At 35.0% G+C, this 18,797-nt stretch overlaps 1 protein-coding gene across 3 annotated transcripts in view; it reads right to left on the bottom strand.

Annotated features, from left to right (window-relative positions):
• Positions 1-18,797, bottom strand: part of LOC116720221 (slit homolog 1 protein-like) — a 61,317-nt gene that overhangs the window by 17,220 nt on the left and 25,300 nt on the right. For 2 of the 3 annotated variants that reach the window (XR_004339353.1, XM_032563352.1), the window contains exons 5-22: positions 17,504-17,575; positions 17,355-17,426; positions 16,144-16,215; positions 15,897-16,060; positions 14,699-14,846; positions 14,327-14,398; positions 13,052-13,123; positions 11,779-11,850; positions 10,441-10,584; positions 9,444-9,607; positions 7,901-8,150; positions 7,210-7,284; positions 6,122-6,265; positions 4,398-4,541; positions 4,150-4,316; positions 2,492-2,630; positions 1,584-1,652; positions 866-937 (exon numbers count right to left, since the gene is read on the bottom strand). Coding sequence is in view for 2 of the 3 variants with exons in the window: in XM_032563352.1 (XP_032419243.1) it covers positions 866-937; positions 1,584-1,652; positions 2,492-2,630; positions 4,150-4,316; positions 4,398-4,541; positions 6,122-6,265; positions 7,210-7,284; positions 7,901-8,150; positions 9,444-9,607; positions 10,441-10,584; positions 11,779-11,850; positions 13,052-13,123; positions 14,327-14,398; positions 14,699-14,846; positions 15,897-16,060; positions 16,144-16,215; positions 17,355-17,426; positions 17,504-17,575 (2,112 nt within the window). In the remaining variant the exon portion in view is untranslated. The remainder of the gene's footprint in view (positions 1-865; positions 938-1,583; positions 1,653-2,491; positions 2,631-4,149; positions 4,317-4,397; positions 4,542-6,121; positions 6,266-7,209; positions 7,285-7,900; positions 8,151-9,443; positions 9,608-10,440; positions 10,585-11,778; positions 11,851-13,051; positions 13,124-14,326; positions 14,399-14,698; positions 14,847-15,896; positions 16,061-16,143; positions 16,216-17,354; positions 17,427-17,503; positions 17,576-18,797) is intronic. The other variant, XM_032563354.1, reaches the window with a different exon arrangement.

The following is an 18,797-nucleotide window of genomic DNA, read 5'->3' as shown; positions in this document are numbered from 1 at the left end:
GGCAGCGCTAAGCCCCCCCTCCTGGCTCTGATTGTCACAACATGGTGACAGTTTCAACAATCATGTAAAAAAAGTATTTTTCATAAAAGTTGCAAAGCATAGGTATAGACAGGTCTCTCAAATGGACAATGAACCTAACCCGGGGGTCAAAGTGCGGCCCGCGGGCCATTTGTGGCTGATTGTTTGTGGTCCCCAACTGACATGATTCAACTTTGTCCCGTCCAGCAGAAGTGGTTGATGCAGATTACTGGTTGTTTTTAATCAGACCAAAACTATTAACAACATAATTTTCCTACAATGGAAACTGTTAAGTGCAACATAAAGTATTAATCTTTTTATAGAAAAGCTTTTATGAGTAGAACCACATTTATGCAGATACTTTTACTGAAAAGCTGACTTTGATTCATCAAATCCAGCTTTTACTTGATTTATTAAATTTGGCTAAGTAGAAGACTCAAACCCTGCTCTCACAACTGAGAATAAATGTTGTTCAATCAAGCCCAAAAGAATTTGATTAGTGCGTAAAATCTTTGCAAGTTTTGGGTCTATCATGAACACCTTTTATTTTCAACAAAGAAAATTAGAATACTTTATTTGCTTCATTTTATTTTATTTATTTATTTTTTTCTTGGCCCACAAGTAGTTTTGGCCACCCCAGATCTAAGCATAAGTAATTAAAATTGACTTAGGAACCACAAGCTCTGTATTTTAGAATGGCCATCAGAAAATAATGACATTGAGTCAATTTAATAGAAACATTGTGGATACATTACGACTTTAATCTCTTTGGGGATATTTATAACTTACTGTTTGAAAAATGATAAAACGAACTAAATTCTTTGTGTTTAACTGCGTGTGTACTCACAGAGTTGTGAGTTGGCTCATATTTGAGAAGGAGTCGTTGGACAGCGAGTTGATTTTATTGTTGCTCAGATCTCTGAGGAGACAAAGGTCAGGAGGGATCAATACACATTACTGCAACATGCAAGTCTAAAACAAACTTGTTGGAACAACACACACAAAGAAAAGCATAAAGAGATACAGAATGTTTACTTTTTTAATGAAAATCCTTGCATCTCCTGAAACAAAACAAAATCTAAATTATCCCAATTTTTGCTCTGTACAGATCACATGAAGGATTCTTCCGGATGTTTGTCATATAATCTAAATATGAAACGTCTCTGCATTTAATCGAGTCTACAGCCAACAGCTCCATCTAGTGGACGTTTGTGGAAGGACGTTCACATCTTCCAACACAAGTTACTGTTATGTTGAATGGAAATGATCCTAAGAATAAACTTTTGACTTTCAGAGTACTGATCTGCTTTAGTTTGAAGGTACACTTCTTGAAAAAATGGTTTGAGAGAAAACAATAAACATCAAAATGCTAAAATAATAATAATAAAAGTCATATTACATTGAAAATATAATATTTCCAAAAAGAGCTGCTGTTTACTCAGTTTGTGCCTCCATAAATGCTGTACACATAGATCACTTTACTGTTCAAACAGTAGAGCAGGATAAAAATCAGTATTATTTTTGGCAAAGTGAATTCAGACCGTGTTTAGTGAGGTTTCTCTTACACAAGCTGCAGGTACTTGAAGGTGGCTAACTCTTTAGGAACGCTGGTGAACTGGTTTCCATCCAGGTACCTAACGAGAGAAAATATTTATTCTGAAAAACGCAGATTCTCTAATTTCATGCACAGCCGACTCCGTTCAAAACATTTGCATATTGCTAAAACCCTATTAACATAGATTCAATGAGAGAAATGATGTCAGAAATGACTAACATTATTCAATCAGGAACTGTAAAAATTAACAAGTTAATAACTATTACAACTTCTACTGAAATCAATTAAACACCTCAACCTTTTTCATCTGCAGCCTCCTAATGAAACACTGTACTGCACGTATTTTTCTCGCTTTAACTTTTCAATATATTTTGTTCTCAAACCTGCCAATTATCTGTACAATAGATGAACAATAATATGTGAAGTGATTGATTTAATTTAACAAACTTATGGAAGCTGGTTTTAGGGTTATTATTACTGGAAAATACACCAGAAAATAGTGTTTGGACTTAAATCAGACTATTTTCTTCATCAACCCTTACTGATGATTGGTCTAGCAGAAAGTTTTAAAAAATAAGCTGTTTTTCTGGTCAGTGAACATATCACACATAAGTAATGCCACTACAATCATACTGAGTGCAGGTTATGTTCAGTATCAATCGCTCATAGCGGTAACCCTTCCTAAACATTGACCCATAAAGATATAAAATCTGTAAGGTCAAAGCCTTTCCACTAAATTCTGCTTGGTAAATCACTATTACCTTTATTATTATTACTATTGACCAAGTTATAGGTCTAAAATGCACCCAATCAAACTTTAAGAGCAGCCATGGATGTAACAATGACCAGACAATTGAGACATTTCTTATTTTCCCACTTGCTTTGTTTTCCCAGAGGTCTTAAAACGTGTTTACTCACAGTTCGGTGATGTTACGTGGTAATCCCCTGGGCAGAGCCTGCAGGTGTTTGTTGCTGCAGCGAACCACTGTGTCCATACAGGAACACTGACTGGGACACTGGGGCCCCGCTACGCAGCTCCTGTCCTCCAGCACAGAACCTGGACACACAAAGTACGATTTCACTTTGGTGTCACTCAATTTAAATGATTCACATTGCATTTGCTAGGGGTGTAAGCTATCGATTAATGAGTTAATCTAATGTTGAATGATCTTATCGATCGACTAATGATTAAAAACCTGAGTTTTCCCTATCAAGAGCCCCGACCTTATCATGAAGGGCAAAATATTTCGTAATACGCTGATCCATCATGCAGCGTCTCAGCTGACTGAGCGCTACTGAGGTGAAACATAAAGAGATTGTCGAGTGTTTATTTTACAAAACAGAAACGCTTAAACTGCAGTTAGCATCCCACATTGGACTCTATTTTGATCGTTTCTGTTTCTCGATCTAGAACAGATCGCCGCCATCTTTGTTTCTGTATCAACAGCTCAGCTTGAAGTTGATCAGCAGCGCCCTCTGCTGGATAGTGGACAAGCTACAGAATTAAAAAAAGGTCTGAGCAAGATGTGTCCTAAGCAGGGTTGGGTTGTAACTAGTTACATTTACTTGAGAAACATTTTTTTTTAAATATACTTCTAGGAGTATTTTTACTACGCTGCACTTTTTACTTTTACTTGAGTATTTTTATTATGAAGTATTTCCACTCTTACTTGAGTAAAATTTCAGGATTTTCTACCCACTGAATGAAAAACAAACATGTTTTAACCAAAAATTAACCAGTGACAGATGCACACCTGCAGTTTTTGTTAAAGTTTTATAAGTTTTTATTGAAAGAAACTAATTTGGAAAAATGTTCTTTCCTTTTCTTTCTTTTATATGAATTATTGTAATTTTTGTCCTTAAAATAACAAAATTTCCAGTTAACATTATATTTTGGTCTGTCTGATGATGTAATATTTAAATATTAAATGACTGATAATTTGATCAGTAAATCAGTACTTGAGTAGACTTTTTACCAAATACTTCTTTACTCTTACTTGAGTAAAATTTTGGGGTATTCCACCTCTGGTTGTAAGAGGTTTGTTCACCTTTATAATGTCAATGACCAATTTAATTCTTTCTGAGTTTTAGACACTAAATATTTTTCTTTTTACTTTTAATATTACAGTAAACAGTGATATAAATATCTAGCGACTTTAATTTAAAAGTAAAAAGGCAGGAGCACATCCATTCATCAAACTGGATTTGTAGAAGAACTTTTTTTAAAGAAAGTTTTTCTTTTGTTGCTGGCAATAAATTGTAAGATTTTGCAGACAAAAAAATTATCCAAAAGGTTAGTGAAATTTGCCACTTTGCTTCATTAAAAAATATGTTCAATTTCTTGCTGAGCAAATAAAAACAAAACACAATAATTTGTGTTGTACGCTGGAAAACAAGATGAGCCCTGAGTTGTTTCAACTTTAGTATTCTGGCCCATTTTGCAAAAAGTTTGAACACCACTGATCTTAGTTAATTCATTTCAATCTAGTAAACAATTAATCGAAAATTAATTGTTTTCCTTGCTAGTGTTCTCCGACATTTCTCTCCATATTTCAGCGAGTATTAAGAAAAACTACCATCCTCGCAGCGGAAATCAGGGGCCGCTACGTCCTGCAGAGGAATGCCTCGCAGAAAAGCCGGGCTCTGGCACCGAGGGTTCCCCGTCACGATCCGGCGGCTCCGGAGCCACGCTCCGAACCAGGACAGGTGGCAGTCGCAGTTGAAAGGGTTGGCCAGCAGGTTTCTGACACACAGCAGACAAATCATGAGGGAGGGAATCATGTGCAAGGCGAGACACACACTTTGATGCACAAAAGTCACTGACAGAGTGGAGAGGTTGGGCAGAGTGTCGAAGGCTCCAGGCAGGATGGTGGTGAGCTGGTTGTCGTAGAGGGAGAGCAGCCTGACGTTGGTCAGCCCTGTGAAGCTGCTGTTATGGATGCAGCTGATCCTGTTGTTCCTCAGCATCCTACACACACACACACACACCCATCCAAAAAATACAAACATTCCCTATTAAACTCCAATATCTGGTACAATCATTTTCTAAAAGATGAATTATGAGTATCAGTTTACTTTACGCTTTTCGGTTTTACAATGTCTTACACTTGTCTGGGTTCTTTCTTTTTATGTGGCTGAAGAGACTAAAAATCCATAATATATTTGTAAAGAGAGTAAAAGAAAATCTCAGGAAGGAAAACTGTGGGAATGAAATAAATAAAGTAGGTCCACATGAATCATACTAAGAAAATAAATAAATGAAATTATGAGAATAAAGTCATAATGATATGAAAATAAAGTTGTAATTAAATCAAAATATGAGAATAAAGTTGTAGTATTACGAGAATACAGTCATATGAGAATAACATCAAAATATGAGAATAAACTTGTACAAAAATAAAGTCGTACGAGAATAAAGTCTTAATAAATGATAAGAGTCGTTTTATAAGAATAAAATTGTAAGAGAATAAAGTTGTAATAAAATAAAAATAATGTAATAAATTACGAGAATAAAATTGTACAAGAGATTCTTTTTCACTTTTAACGCATAAACTTTCTCAACAAAACTTACTGAGAGAAAATGCTGCTGACTGTCGTATTAAACCTGCTGCCAGGTGGCGCTGTTTGAACATTTCAGGTTTAATAGCAGGACATGCAGAGGTTATAACTCTTGTTCTTTCAACAACATAACTTTTCATGTTTTGGAAAATGCTGCAGCTGCATTTTGCAAATGTCCCAGCCTAAAAAATTGTCAAAATCTTCATCCACACACGTAAGAACAGAGTTTTAAAAGATTAAATTAAAAAACCTCCTTGCAACTTAATAAATTTTGATATAAACAAGACAGTAAATGAGATACTATTTACTGTTCATATGACGGATTTAGTCTGTAAATCAAAATGTTGCATTAACAACAATTTTTCCACATTAATTGGCAAAAAATGATGAAATCAATTTTAAACACATATAATTGCTACCTGATTAATGGAAGCTGCTGTTTCCATTCATTTTTGCAGATACTGTTTGAGTCGTCGATTTGTTCTTCATGCAGTGAGTTTTCTCTTTAACCAAGAGTCTAAGGTGTTGTTATATTTCTTTACATTTATTTTAAAAAATACTATGGAAATCGATTGTTACATGTAAACAAATTTATATCAGACTTAAAAGTAACTTTTTGTCTTTGAGTCCAAATTGTTTGAAACATGTTGAATCCCTTTCTGTTGTGTAATGACTTGAATAATGAATAAAAACCAATGAAAACATCACTTGGTCTGTTGGTACAGAATAAAACAAACAAGAAAAAACAAGTTTTCCTAATTTTCATGACAAAACTTAAAGAAAAGTGTCTATATCACAATCAGATTATCTTAACTTCTCTAGTTATTTGATGTACAAAATACAGGACTTAATAGCACGACTTAGCAACACACAGGATGTTAAGCTGGTTTACATGAACAAGCACGTTATCTGAGCATCAACATTTAAAATGCTAATAAAAATACTGGATTTTTCTGCAAGAGTATTGTAGGTGCAGATATTTGAACTCACAGCATGCGCAGACCCTCCATGCCTTTAAACATGCTCCCTCGCACAGACTCCAGGTGGTTGGCTGTGAGGTGAAGTTCCCCCACTGACGAGGCGCCCTCAAACGCACCGTCCTCAATCTCTAAAATCTTGTTGTTGCTCAGGTTACTAAAACAAAAAAGCAAAAAAAATAAATAAATCAACCAAATTAAGTAGCTCAATATTTATTGTTGATTCAAAACTTGAAAAAGAAATTTTTACGGCAGTGCGTTAGGGGCATTGAAGGTAGAAAACAAATGAGTACATTTCTGCAAAATAGAAAATTCTGTGATCTCATAAATTTTCTAGAAAAATTTTTCAAAAGAAAATTTTCAAAAAATTTCAAAAAGAAAATTAAAAAGAACATTTTTGGCATTTGAAAATCAGAAATGTTCATGTTTTTTGTAGAAAATTTCTGATATTAATCTAAAAATTAGATTTTTTTTCTAGTAAATTTCCTTGTTTTTCTAGGAAATTTCTGAGATTAGTCTCAAAATTTCTAAAATGTTTTGACAGAAATGTACAACTTTTTATTTCCTTCTACAAAGAACTATAAACTATAGCAGACTTTGCATATTTTTTTTGCTATATCTAAAGAAAGGCATCTAGTTTTCAGTTTCCTTTGGACTCATGAATAAATGTATTTTCAGCTTTAGAAACAGGATTGGGGTCACTTTGTTTCAAAATGTTTGCTATATTTAGTCAAGTTTCAGAAAGAACAAAAGCTGATTTGAGTGCAGCAAAGTTGGCTTTTCAGTAAAAGTCTTTTGTTAAAACTTGGTTATAAAAACATGAATACTTTGTGTTGTACTTTACATTTTCCTGTATAAAATGTTTTTATGTCAGTAACAATTTTTACCCTGCTTACAAGTTAAAAGTCTCCATATCCACTTATGAGACAATTTGTATCATTTTTAAATTGTGCAGGACACTCTTGCATAAAACGAATTTGTTCTGGGTCACTTTTTCTTAGATTTGTAGCAAAGTGTAATCAAACATGAAACTGAGTTCACTGATGTGATGAATCAGTAGGTTTTTCACTTTATTTTGGGTAATTTTTTAAGGAAACTTACATTTTCTTTAGATGAGAAAGACCCTTGAAGGCGCCGGTGGCCTCTAGCATGGACAGGTCATTGTTGTTAAGACGCCTGGAGAAATTATAGGAGATATAAACCAACAACGTCATGAACAGAAGAATTCATTAATATCAATTCCAACATAAAGGCCGATTCAGATGTTTGGACCTGCATCAATCCACAAATGTGTCTTAATGCAGCTGTAATGTGTGAAAATCAAGGATTTTTTCTCACTGTCTCATGAAATCAGGCTAAACTTTTCCTGTTTTTATCAGTTTTCTTTATTAACGATGAATAGTGAATTAGATGTCTTACAGAAAGTTTAAAACTTTCTTCAAATTCATAAGTTAAATAATTTTATGACTAATTTGGTGGTGTACTGAGGCTCATTGTCCATTTAGAAGATCCATTTGTGCTTAAGATGGTTTTACGTTATTTCACATTCCTATGCAAATGTGGTCATTTTTACCAAACACTTAAAATTTATTTTTATCTTTATCTGACATGTCTCCACAATTTAAGATTTTTATTGCCAAAAATAAGCTGGGCTGAGACCCAAACAGAAGTACAAAAATGTGCAAAAAGGTTCATTTGCATGATAGGTCGCCTTTCAGTGTGGAGGTTGAACCTAAAAGTTATTGCGACAGGACATAGTATCTGAGTAATTTTGCACACGAGTGTTTCTCACAGCTCTTCGGTGGAGGGCGGCAGGTGCTCTGGGAACTTGGTGAGGCGCAGATTGGAGCAGTCCACCACATTGGCCTCACAGCGACATTTAGCAGGACATACAGGCTTACTGTTACACTCGTAGCTCAGACGTCGGTCTTCAGTGCCTGGATGCAAACAACAGGATGCAAATGTCTCCTGTTGTTTCTGTGACTGCAAAATTAAAGCTAAATAAAAAACATATTCACCTGGGATGTGGTACTGCTCCTTGGCTGTAAAGAAAAACAATCAAAAAGAAATATGTCGATCAATAAATATGCTTTGAAAAAGCAACAGAGTCATCAAGAGTGAGCCAGCAGCAGAAAATCTATTTTTAAAGTAAAGGTGTGACTGGCCTACATGGTTTGATCTTAGCATCTATAGCGCTACTAGCTTCCCTCTCTGGCTGCATGCCGACTGCAGGCCCAGTGTGGGAAATGGAAACAGTCCAGGGATCGTTTACCAGCTACAAACTGAGCTCGTTTGTTTCCACAGTGAAGACTAAATTTTTTATACTCAGAGTAGTAACTAGTTACATTTACTTTAGTAAATCTTTTGAGAAATTTGCTTTTAGGAGTATTTTTACTATGCTACTCTTTCCTTTTACTTGAGTAATTTTATTATGAAGTGGGTTATTTCTACTCTTACTTGAGTAAAATTTATGGATTTTCTACCCCCTGATGAAGAACAAACATGTTTTAACCAAAAATTCACCAGATTCAGAGACACACCTGCAGTTTTGTTAAAGTTTCATAAGTTTTTATTGAAAGAAACTGATTTTGAAGAAAATTATTTTGCCTGGTTTTGTTATTTATTGTTCCCTATATGAATTATTGTAATTTTGGTCTCCAAAATAAAGTTTTTACTAACTTAATATTTTGGTCAGTCTGATTATGTAGTTTTTAAATATTAAAGGATTGATAATTTACTCAGCACTTAAGTAGATTACTTTTACCAAATACATTTTGACTCTTATTTGAATTATTTCTTGGATATCTACTCTTTGCTTTTACTTGAGTAAAAATGCATTGACGTATCGCTTCTCTTACTCTAGTATAATTTCTGAATGACAAACAAACATGTTTTAACCAAAAACAAAAAGGCACACACCTGCAGATTTTGTTAAAGTTTCATAAGTTTTTAATTTAACAAAACTGATTTGGACAAAAAAAAATTATTTAGCCTGATTTTGTTATGTTTTGCTATTTATATCAATTATTGTCATTTTCGTCCAAAAAACGCCCAAACGTCCATTTAACTTTATATTTTGTTCCGTCTGATTGTGTAATTTTTTTAATATTAAATTATTAATTTAATCAGTTACTCAGTCCTTGAGTAGACTTATTACCAAATACTTTTTTTACTCTTGAGTATTTTCTTAGACAACTACTTTTTTTACTTTTACTTGAGTAAAAATATGTTGAAGTAGTGCTACTCTTACTTGAGTATAATTTTTAGGCACTCTGCCCACTTCTGTTTCTACTTTCAAAAGATCATTATCGACTAAATGGCCGGTAGAGACTTACCGGAGCATCTGAACTTGTGGCTCTTGATCTGAGCGATGCGCTTGTTGGCGAGCCGACGAGGGCTGGCGCAGCGAGCCCCGCTGGTCTCGATGGGGTTTGAACCCAGGAAGTCCGCCAGCCACTTCACATGACAGTCACAAACGAACGGGTTCTGGGCCAGGTGGCTGAGAAGACATCACAAAACGGCAACCCGATCAGAACACTAGCTTCTCTTCCGGATTTTCCCCATTCGGTGGTCGCCATGGCGACTCGGCCGTCTCCCCACCAGATCAAACTCGACGTCACGTTGCGTCAGCAGCCAATCTACTGCGCATGTCGCCTTCAGAACGCAGGCAAGAATACGTTATTATAACTTTTTAACTATTTACAGTTAGGCTAATAAAATAATTCACAACTCGCAGCCAGCGCAGATCACCTCTCTTCTTCTTGTCAGAGATTTTATTTTTAGCACATCTTGCACTGCCTCCCGTTCAACCCGCTGCATTTTTAATTTCCTAAGGCTTAGTTTGTCACTAATGGAAGCAGCTACATCCTCATATTCCCTCTAATTATTGCATTTTATTTGTCCTATTCTGACGCCCTTATTGCTCACCATATGTGTTCGTCTTATTTAGAAGGACTCCAAGTATATCATGGAGAGATTATCTTACCGTGAACAGCTAATATCATTTAGTTTTGGCCATTTTCTCTCGTCATTTATCGATTCACCTATAATTCATGCCAAAATACCAATAAATAACCAACCAATTTTTTTGGTTATTTAACCAAAAAAAATATTTTTGGGTAAAATACCTAAAAATAACACTGCGATAAACATTTGTAGTATGCGAACAATATGCTAGCTAATGCTAAAACAGCTAGACGAAAGCGGGTGACCATGGTAACCAGTGAGAGTTGAAAGGCCGCCCGGTGTTCCAGCTCTTCCTGCGCCCATCCGCTGCGTTTACAACTAAATAATCTAAAGCCCAAACAGAAAGATGCTTATTTCTTTACTCACAGTGTCTGGATGCTGTGCAGTGAACTAAAGGTTCCCATAGCCAGACTTTGGATCTTATTGTCGTACAGAGAAAGAAGAGCCAGGTTTTCCAGGTCTTTGAACGCTGCGTGCCGTATACAGTGGATTTTATTTGCATTCAGCAATCTGTAGGATGTTAAGAAACCAGGATCAGAAAAGAATAAATCACAGGTTCACTGACATCATCACCTGACTCCCATGGCACTGTAGATAGGAAAAAAGGAGGAGTACATTTCCACCAAAACTCAGAAAATTTTCAAAGGTCAAATATTTTCAACTTTTGAAACTCAGAAATGTCCATGTTTTTTTTTCTTTTTAAGAAAATTTCATAAAATAGTCTCCAAATTTCTGATTTTTTTTCTATCAAATTTAAAATTTTTCAAACTCACAAACTTTTGCGTCTTTTCTGGAAACAATTCTGAGATTACCCTAAAAATTTCTGAGTATTTTGGCCGAAATGTACCCCTTTTTTCTACATATAATGACCTTAATATGCTGTTGTACCTGACAAGTGTTGGTTTCAAACAGAAATATTTTTTTCTTCTTTTTTCACAAAGACTGGATGTTTGTAAGCCTAAATTGTCAACTTCTTGTGGCACCTTTTGGGAATCCCTAAGGTATTTTGTACCCCACAAAATCACCACAACTGTCCAGAGGGGGGCATTACTGGCATGTTTTCTTGGACCAATTCTTCCATTTTCTTATTCCTCAAACAAAGATGAAGCCATAAAGAAAATAAACATTTTAAATGCATTAAAAATACATAAAACATTACAAGTCACCACTACTTTATGGCAGTAGTTTTTAGAAGTAATGTTAAGCTATGGAAACTATGACAAAGTATTCAGGCCACACTAAAGAGAAATAAAAAAACAAAGAAAATAAATTACAAGAACAAAGTCATAAAATTATAACTCTAAAGTCATAATATTTAGAGAGTAAAGTTGTACAATAAAAGTCATATTACAAAAATAGAGTTGCATAAGAATAAAGTCATAAAATTACAAAAATAAAATTGTAATTTTACAACTTTCTTTTCATAATACTACAAAGTTGTTGTATTATTTCAACTTTATTCTTGTAATATTGTGACTCTATTCTCTTTTTTGTGTGTGGCCCTAATACTTCATCATTTGAAACTGATTTACGCTTAATAGCTTGAAATAAAAACATACAAAGACATGTTTTATGCTCAACATTTTGAATAAAAGTTGCTTCTACTAAGCCAGAAAATCTAATTAACATAAAATTAACTTATGATGCAAAACTTAGACGTCATCCCAGTTTTAACAAAAATAAATGTGAGTTTTTCAGACTTACAGCAGCTCCAGAGAAACCAAGCCATCAAATACTCCGCTGGGCAGCTCAGTGATTTTATTCCCATACAAAACGCTGCAGACAAGAAACAGCAGGATCACCCCGAATGCTTTTACTGTCTGTTACTGAGGCATTATTTTGATAAAACCACACACTTTATTGCACAGATACATGTTTACAAAAAAAAGCCATGAAAGAAGCCAGAACACAGGGCTATGAAACAACTGGGCGTCTGAGTTCAGTTATCCTGCAACTTTTAGATGTATTCCTTCACAAACACGCCTGAATCTAACGAATGATTTGTTACCAGACTTCTGTGGTGCTAAATTACAGTGGAGTGGGGGATCTTAGTGTAGGTCCTACATTAATTTATCTTATACACACACATCCGCAAATGCAAACAGTCAACATTATTTGTTTTAACCTTCTTGATTCTGATTTGCTAAGCTATTGCTTGTACAAATAACAATATGAATAACCTGGCTGGTTCCACAAATACCTGCACTATAAAAAAAATTTAAAAACGTCTCAAATTTATGGTAAAGTACTGGTAGCTATTACTGACGTTTACCGTATAAATGTGGCAAAAATACGGAAAAATTCTGGCAAACACAGCTGCCGGTATTTTACCATAAATTAGATTTATGGTAATTTACGGTAAAACTTTATCGTATAATCTGTATTGTAAGATCTGTATATGGCAAAATACACTGATATATTTGACCATATACAGTAAAATATATCCGTAAAATTATTTCATACCATATAAAATAATACAGATTTTAAATGGTATTTTATATTTTACCATATAAAATTCAGATAATCACAGATTTTATATGGCAAAATCTGTATTTATCCAGATTTTACCATATAAATACACTAAAATTCTGGCAACCAGAGCTGCTGGTATTTTACCATAAATTAGATTTATGGTAATTTACAGTAGCTGTGGTTGCAAGTGGTTTCTGGATGGTAAGTTAACTTGTCTTTTTCAGTAGCCATTGTTAATCGCATACAGAGGTAAAACCTGCTGACCAAACCCTGCTGGAGCTCTGCCTGGGTTGCTAGGTAACGGTTGCTAGGTATCAGGCTGGGCTTCACTGGGTTGCAGAGCCTGCTGATTTGTGACGTTACATTCTCATATTTACTCCTCTATAATCTGTCACTGTAACAGGCTATACATATATATATATGTTTGTTATATACTTTCAGTGGAAGGAAAAATAAGAAATGTCAAAAAATAAATAAATTGTGAGAGGAAGGAAAGAAAACTCACAGCGAATTGAGCGCTCGGAGGCCGTGAAATGCATCAGGAGCAATCTCAGATATCTGATTGTTGCTCAGGTCTCTGTGAAGGAAACAGATCAGAAACTAAATATTCATCACAGATGTAAATGGAAAATACATTCATTCTCCTTCCTTCAACTCAAAGCTTCACTCATTTATTTACTTGAATCTCCAGCTTGATCTTCACCACAACATTCTGATATTTTAAACATTCAGCTCAACTCATATTTCTCTTCCCGCCTGTGTGGAAACCTACAAACTCAGAAACTCTCCTACAATATAAACATATGCAGCCAATAATCTAGTTGTCTTTATACTCCTCTAAGCTGAAAGCAACACTGCAGAATATTTTGGAACTGAATTGTAACATAAAACATGTAGAGTACTGTAAATCCTTCCTGCACATCTAAAATAAAATTCTCCACACTATGTCACCATGTTGTGCCATTGAGTATCAACATGGCTGATTCACCACGTTAGCATTAGCTTCCACTAAATACCACGATGGTGTAGTGCAGACTTAATGTGAATTAGTTTTAGGCCAGGGCTGGCTATTGCGCAATAACAATTATTAGCGCTTTAAAGTTAGCGCAGTGATGTTTTTGTTAGTGGTGACCAACACAAAATATTACAAAGCATTTTTGGTTTATTTTCTAGTGCAAATATCTTAGTATATTCGGAGTAAGACAAAGCTAACTTACAAGCAACTTTTCAGCAACATATAGGAGCTTTTTTAAAATCAATCATTCCTTAATGTTGATGAAAAAGTGCTAGCTCCATTGGGTGATTATTTTGCTTATAATATGGGAAAATGTGAATTAATCTTACAATGGAACTAACACTTTTTCATCAACATTAAGGAACAATTTTTTTAAAAAGCTCCTATATCTTGCTGAAAAGTTGCTTGTAAGTTAGTTTTGTCTTATTTCAAGTGTAATAAGATATTTGCATTAGAAACTAGACATAGAATACTTGGTAAGGTTTTGTATTTTTGCAGTGTTGAGTTTATGAATATCACACTATATGTTGCTATTTGAATAAACACTGAAACAAAATGGAGCAGAAAAATACACAAAAGATTTGCAAAGGTCAGCCCAGGGTCAGTGCAACATAATGTTTGTGTCAGTAAAATAAATGTCTGACATCAAGTGATGTCTTCTTTAAATTTTGAACTAAAGAGAACAGATTAGTTTAGCTGCAGTAACCTGTATGAAGGCAAACCAAAGGACTGACTTGGTGATAAAAATGTAAGGTTGTAACTCACATGCGGTGGAGCTTCTTGTAGGAAGTGAACGCACCAGGAGGAACTGACTTGATGCCATTCTGCTCCAGACGACTACAGGAAAAATAAAAGACAGAATGAGACACAAAGATTAGTTGCTTTTTATTTTCATTTACACATTACTTGATTCACTTTTAGTATCAAAATCCAAAACATTTTATATTAGAATAAGGTGATTAGCATACTTTTATATCTTTTTCAAGATATCTAAAGTATGCAGAAACAAAATCATCTCGAATATTTTTTATCTAGTTTTTAGTGCTACTATTTTAGTACAGTTAAAATAAGACATTTTGCTTTCTTTCTATTTCCAATTGATCAAAGATGTATGGCACAGTAGATTAAACTACTTACATCTCTGTCATGGCCTCCGGCAGGTGGGCAGGTATGGCGGTGAGGCCCCTTCCTCTGCAGTTCACAATGTTGTTGCTACAGGAACACATCGGAGGACAAGAACCGGACGCCAAACTGCACGGCTGAACGAAGGCGCTGCCGCTGTGGCCTAACAGGAGGATCAGAGGGAACGGTGCTAAAATCAGATCTATTATCTGCATTTCTATGCAACAACACCTGACATGCCACCTGAACAGAGGTGAGTAGAGTTCCCAAAAATTGTACTAAATTAAGAGTAGCACTATTTCAACATATTTTAATTCAAGGAAAAGTAAAAAAAATACCAAGAAGTAAGAGTAAAAGAGTGTTTGGTAAAATGTCTACTGAAGTTCTGAGTAACTGATCAAATTATCAATCATTTAATATTTAAAAATTATATAATCAGGCAGACCAAAATTTAAAATTAAGTGGAAATTTTGGAGTTTAACAACCAAAATGACAATAATTCATATAAGTAACAAAAAATAACCAAATAAGACAAAAGAATGTTTTTTTTTCCCAAATCAGTTTCTTTCAATAAAAAACTAACAAAAACCGCAGGTGTGTGTCTGTGTCTGGTGAATCTCTGGTTAAAACGTGTTTTGTTTTTCATTCAGTGGGTAGAAAATCCAGAAATTTTACTCAAGAGTAGAAATACTTCATAATAAAATTACTCAAGTAAAAGTAAAAAGTACAACATAGTAAAAATACTCCTAAAAGTAAATTTTTTCCCAGAAGTCACTAAAATATCACTGCAAAAACACAAAATCTTACCAAGTAGTTTGGTCTAGTTTATAGTGAAAATATTGTAATAGACTTGAAATAAGACAAAATTAACTTACAAATAAATTCTCAGCAAGACATATGAGCTTGTGTTTTAGGTCAATAATTTCTTAATATTGATGAAAACGTTCTAGTCCACTGGTAGATTATTTCACTTATAACAAGACATTACTCCCATGTTTTTAGTGAAATAATCTGCCAGTGAAACTAGAACTTTTTCATCAATATTAAGGCTCTTTTTTTTTTTATTACTAAAATCAAGCTCATATATCTTTTTGAGAACTTTCTTGTTAGTTATTTTAAGATATTTGCACTAGAAACTGTACCAAAAATACTTGGCAAGTTTTTCTGTTTTTGCAGTGTAAATGTAACTGAGTAAATGTAACCAACTCTGCACCTGAGCAGGCGAAGTCACTCTTGCGCAGCTCTGCGAGGTTGAGCCCCCGCAGAGCCGGAGGGGAACTGCACTGCGTGTAGAGGCCCAGCGCAGACCGCTGCCGTAGCCATGGCGACAGCCAGGCCAGGTGACAATCACAGCGCAGAGCATTAGAGTGGAGTCGGCTGGTGGGGGGAAGCAGAGAAAGGGAGAAAATGGCCAAATGATTCCCAGGTAACAACATGCAGGAGGCGAGCGTTGTACTTACAAGGTTCGCAGTTTCGGCATGTGGTTGAAACTGGAGACTGGGATGCTGCTGATGTTGTTGTTGTTCAGTGTGCTGGAGGGGACAAATAAAGTTAGAAACAAAGACAAGGTCTGAGGACGTGCGAAAACAAAGGAGGAGGAAGAGAAACACGAGGAAACAATACTGGAAGTTTGAGAAAACAATTAATAATAGAAGATATACCGTTGTGATCTGATTTAATACTACAACACGGCAAAAACAGCAAATCTACCAAATATTTTCTATATAGTTTTTAGTTGTAAATATCTCAGTACAAGTGTAATGAGACAAATCTAACTTAAAACATTTCAGAAAAACAAAGGAGCTTGTTTAAAGTCAATAAATCCTTAAAATTGATTCCACTGGCAGATTATATCACTTGTAACATGGAAAACTGTCTTAAAATAATTTCAATCTGGAGAGACTCAGACGGAGATGAGAAGACAATTAGAAGAGTTTATTGACAAACAGAATTTAAAGTCTTTGGCGCTCGGGCCCCGGCTGGGGATAACGGTTATCGCAGCGTTAGCGATAGGCTTCAGATGAGCATCCCCGATGCTGTTAGGAACGTCATCCCCCGGGGCCCGGCACTGGTGGTGGAGGTTGAAGAAGGGTGCGGGCCTCAGGACCGGGCGAATTGAGGAGAAGGGGTGGTGGTGGGTTGAGCTCGGCTGGAGAGCGAAGGACACCATGGATGAAGGTCCTTATCAGCTGGGACTTGGTCGGTGATTGGACGTGACGTGGCTTGGTCCGGCGTTGATAGGTCGACGATTGTGGGCAGGTCGCTTCAATTAACGGGTCCCGGTGGGGATAAAAGAGTCTTCCAGTTTGAATTTGCGCCTAGGCTTCATTTGTCAACGGAACTAAAACTTTTTCATCAATATTAAGGAATTATTGTCTTAAAAAAAGTAACCATAATTCCTTAATATTGATAAAGTTCTAGTTCCACTTACAGATTATTTCACTTAAAACAAGACATTTTTCTCATGTTATAAGTAAAATAATTTGCCACCAATTTTAAGGAATTAACTTAAAACACACTCCTATATCTTGCTGAAAAGTTAGTTTTGTCTTATTTCAAGTGTGCTAATAGATTTGCACTAGAAACCAGACAAAAATACTTGGTAAGATTTAGTGTTTTAAAACGGTAACATTAAAAACTCCCAGGACTACGTCAGCTTTTAGATACGTACAGCACTTCCAAGGATCTCAGAGCTCTGAACGCTCCCTCCTCAATACAGGTGATGTGGTTTTTATCCAGCTGACTGGAAATAAAAGCAGCATCAGTATTGCTCATCCTTTTTTTTTTTGTGAAATAGCACAAGACAGAATTTTAGCTTACAGGTTTTTGATGTCTGTGGCTCCTCTGAACGCTCGCCTTGGGATGGCCTGGATGGCATTTTCACTCAAATCCCTGAAACACAGAACCAGCAGAGTCAATAATTGTTTCTGATTTTAATCTCTGGACTTGTTTGAACTCATCAATGTACACCAGTGACAATCTATCCAAACAACTGCCTATTAAAATTATGCGTTACATAGGTATAAATGTGAGGAACACTGCAAAAACACAAAATCTTAGCAAGTGTTTTTGATCTGGTTTCTGTCTAGTGGAAATATTTTAGTACACTTAAAATAAGAAAACTAACTTCTAAGTAACTTTTAACATGTAGGAGCTTGTTTTAGTAAATAATTCCATATGATAAATAAAGTTATGAATAAAATAAAGTTGTCTGAATGGTATTTTTTATGTAGTTTTTATTTAATTAAATCTTTTTAGTATTATGTTATTGGTTGTTGTTTTATGTGATTTGGACTTTGAGTCTGCAATAAAAACTAGCATAGCTCTTTAAAATTGCATATATATTCATACAACAAATTGTTATGAAGGTTAATTTTAGTTGTTACAATGAATGAACAAATTGAATTACAATAATGTAATTTTATTTTTAAGGCACATAAATCTGAAAATCATTTGCCAAGTGAAATAACTCGCAGATTATTTCACTTGTAGTAATAATTTTCTAATATTATAGGTGAACTAACACTAACTTACAATTGTTGCTATTCTAAATATTTATATATAAATAGTATTCTCTTTATTTTTGTATCAAATTGAAACCCAGACTGTGTTGATGCAAAATACTTTTGTATTGCTGTTTTTCTTGATGATTATTGGACTTTTATTTTCTTGTTTGAACAATAATGTAATTTTATTTTTATGACAACAGTGTTTAGCTGTCACACTAAACCAGTTTGAGTTTTTTAATAGTTATTTAATATTAAACCTTCTAGAAACAGTTTATTAATAGGAATTTATTTAAAAACAGATGAGAGATAAAGCTTAACCTAAGTCATAAATGAACAGGACTCCCTCTCCTGGCACTTAAAGTTCAGTAGGGTCAGGAACATAAAGCAACCAGAGGAGGTGATGACAGATATACAGCGTGGCAAGATGTCTGCGACCAGGAGAGAGCGACTTATAGGGCGTGGTGGTGAGTGTTGCAGGTTGTGGAAATATAAATTTCACATGGGCAGATGGTTCAGCGTCATATTTCACATAACCTGTAGTTGGATGGAATTAAATACGAGTCTGGTTTAAGAAGAAACGAGAAAATAAACAGAGAAAATCTGTG

Source organism: Xiphophorus hellerii, chromosome 5, assembly GCF_003331165.1.
Source record: "Xiphophorus hellerii strain 12219 chromosome 5, Xiphophorus_hellerii-4.1, whole genome shotgun sequence".
NCBI lineage: Eukaryota > Metazoa > Chordata > Actinopteri > Cyprinodontiformes > Poeciliidae > Xiphophorus > Xiphophorus hellerii.
This window is presented reverse-complemented; position numbering and strand designations above follow the sequence as displayed.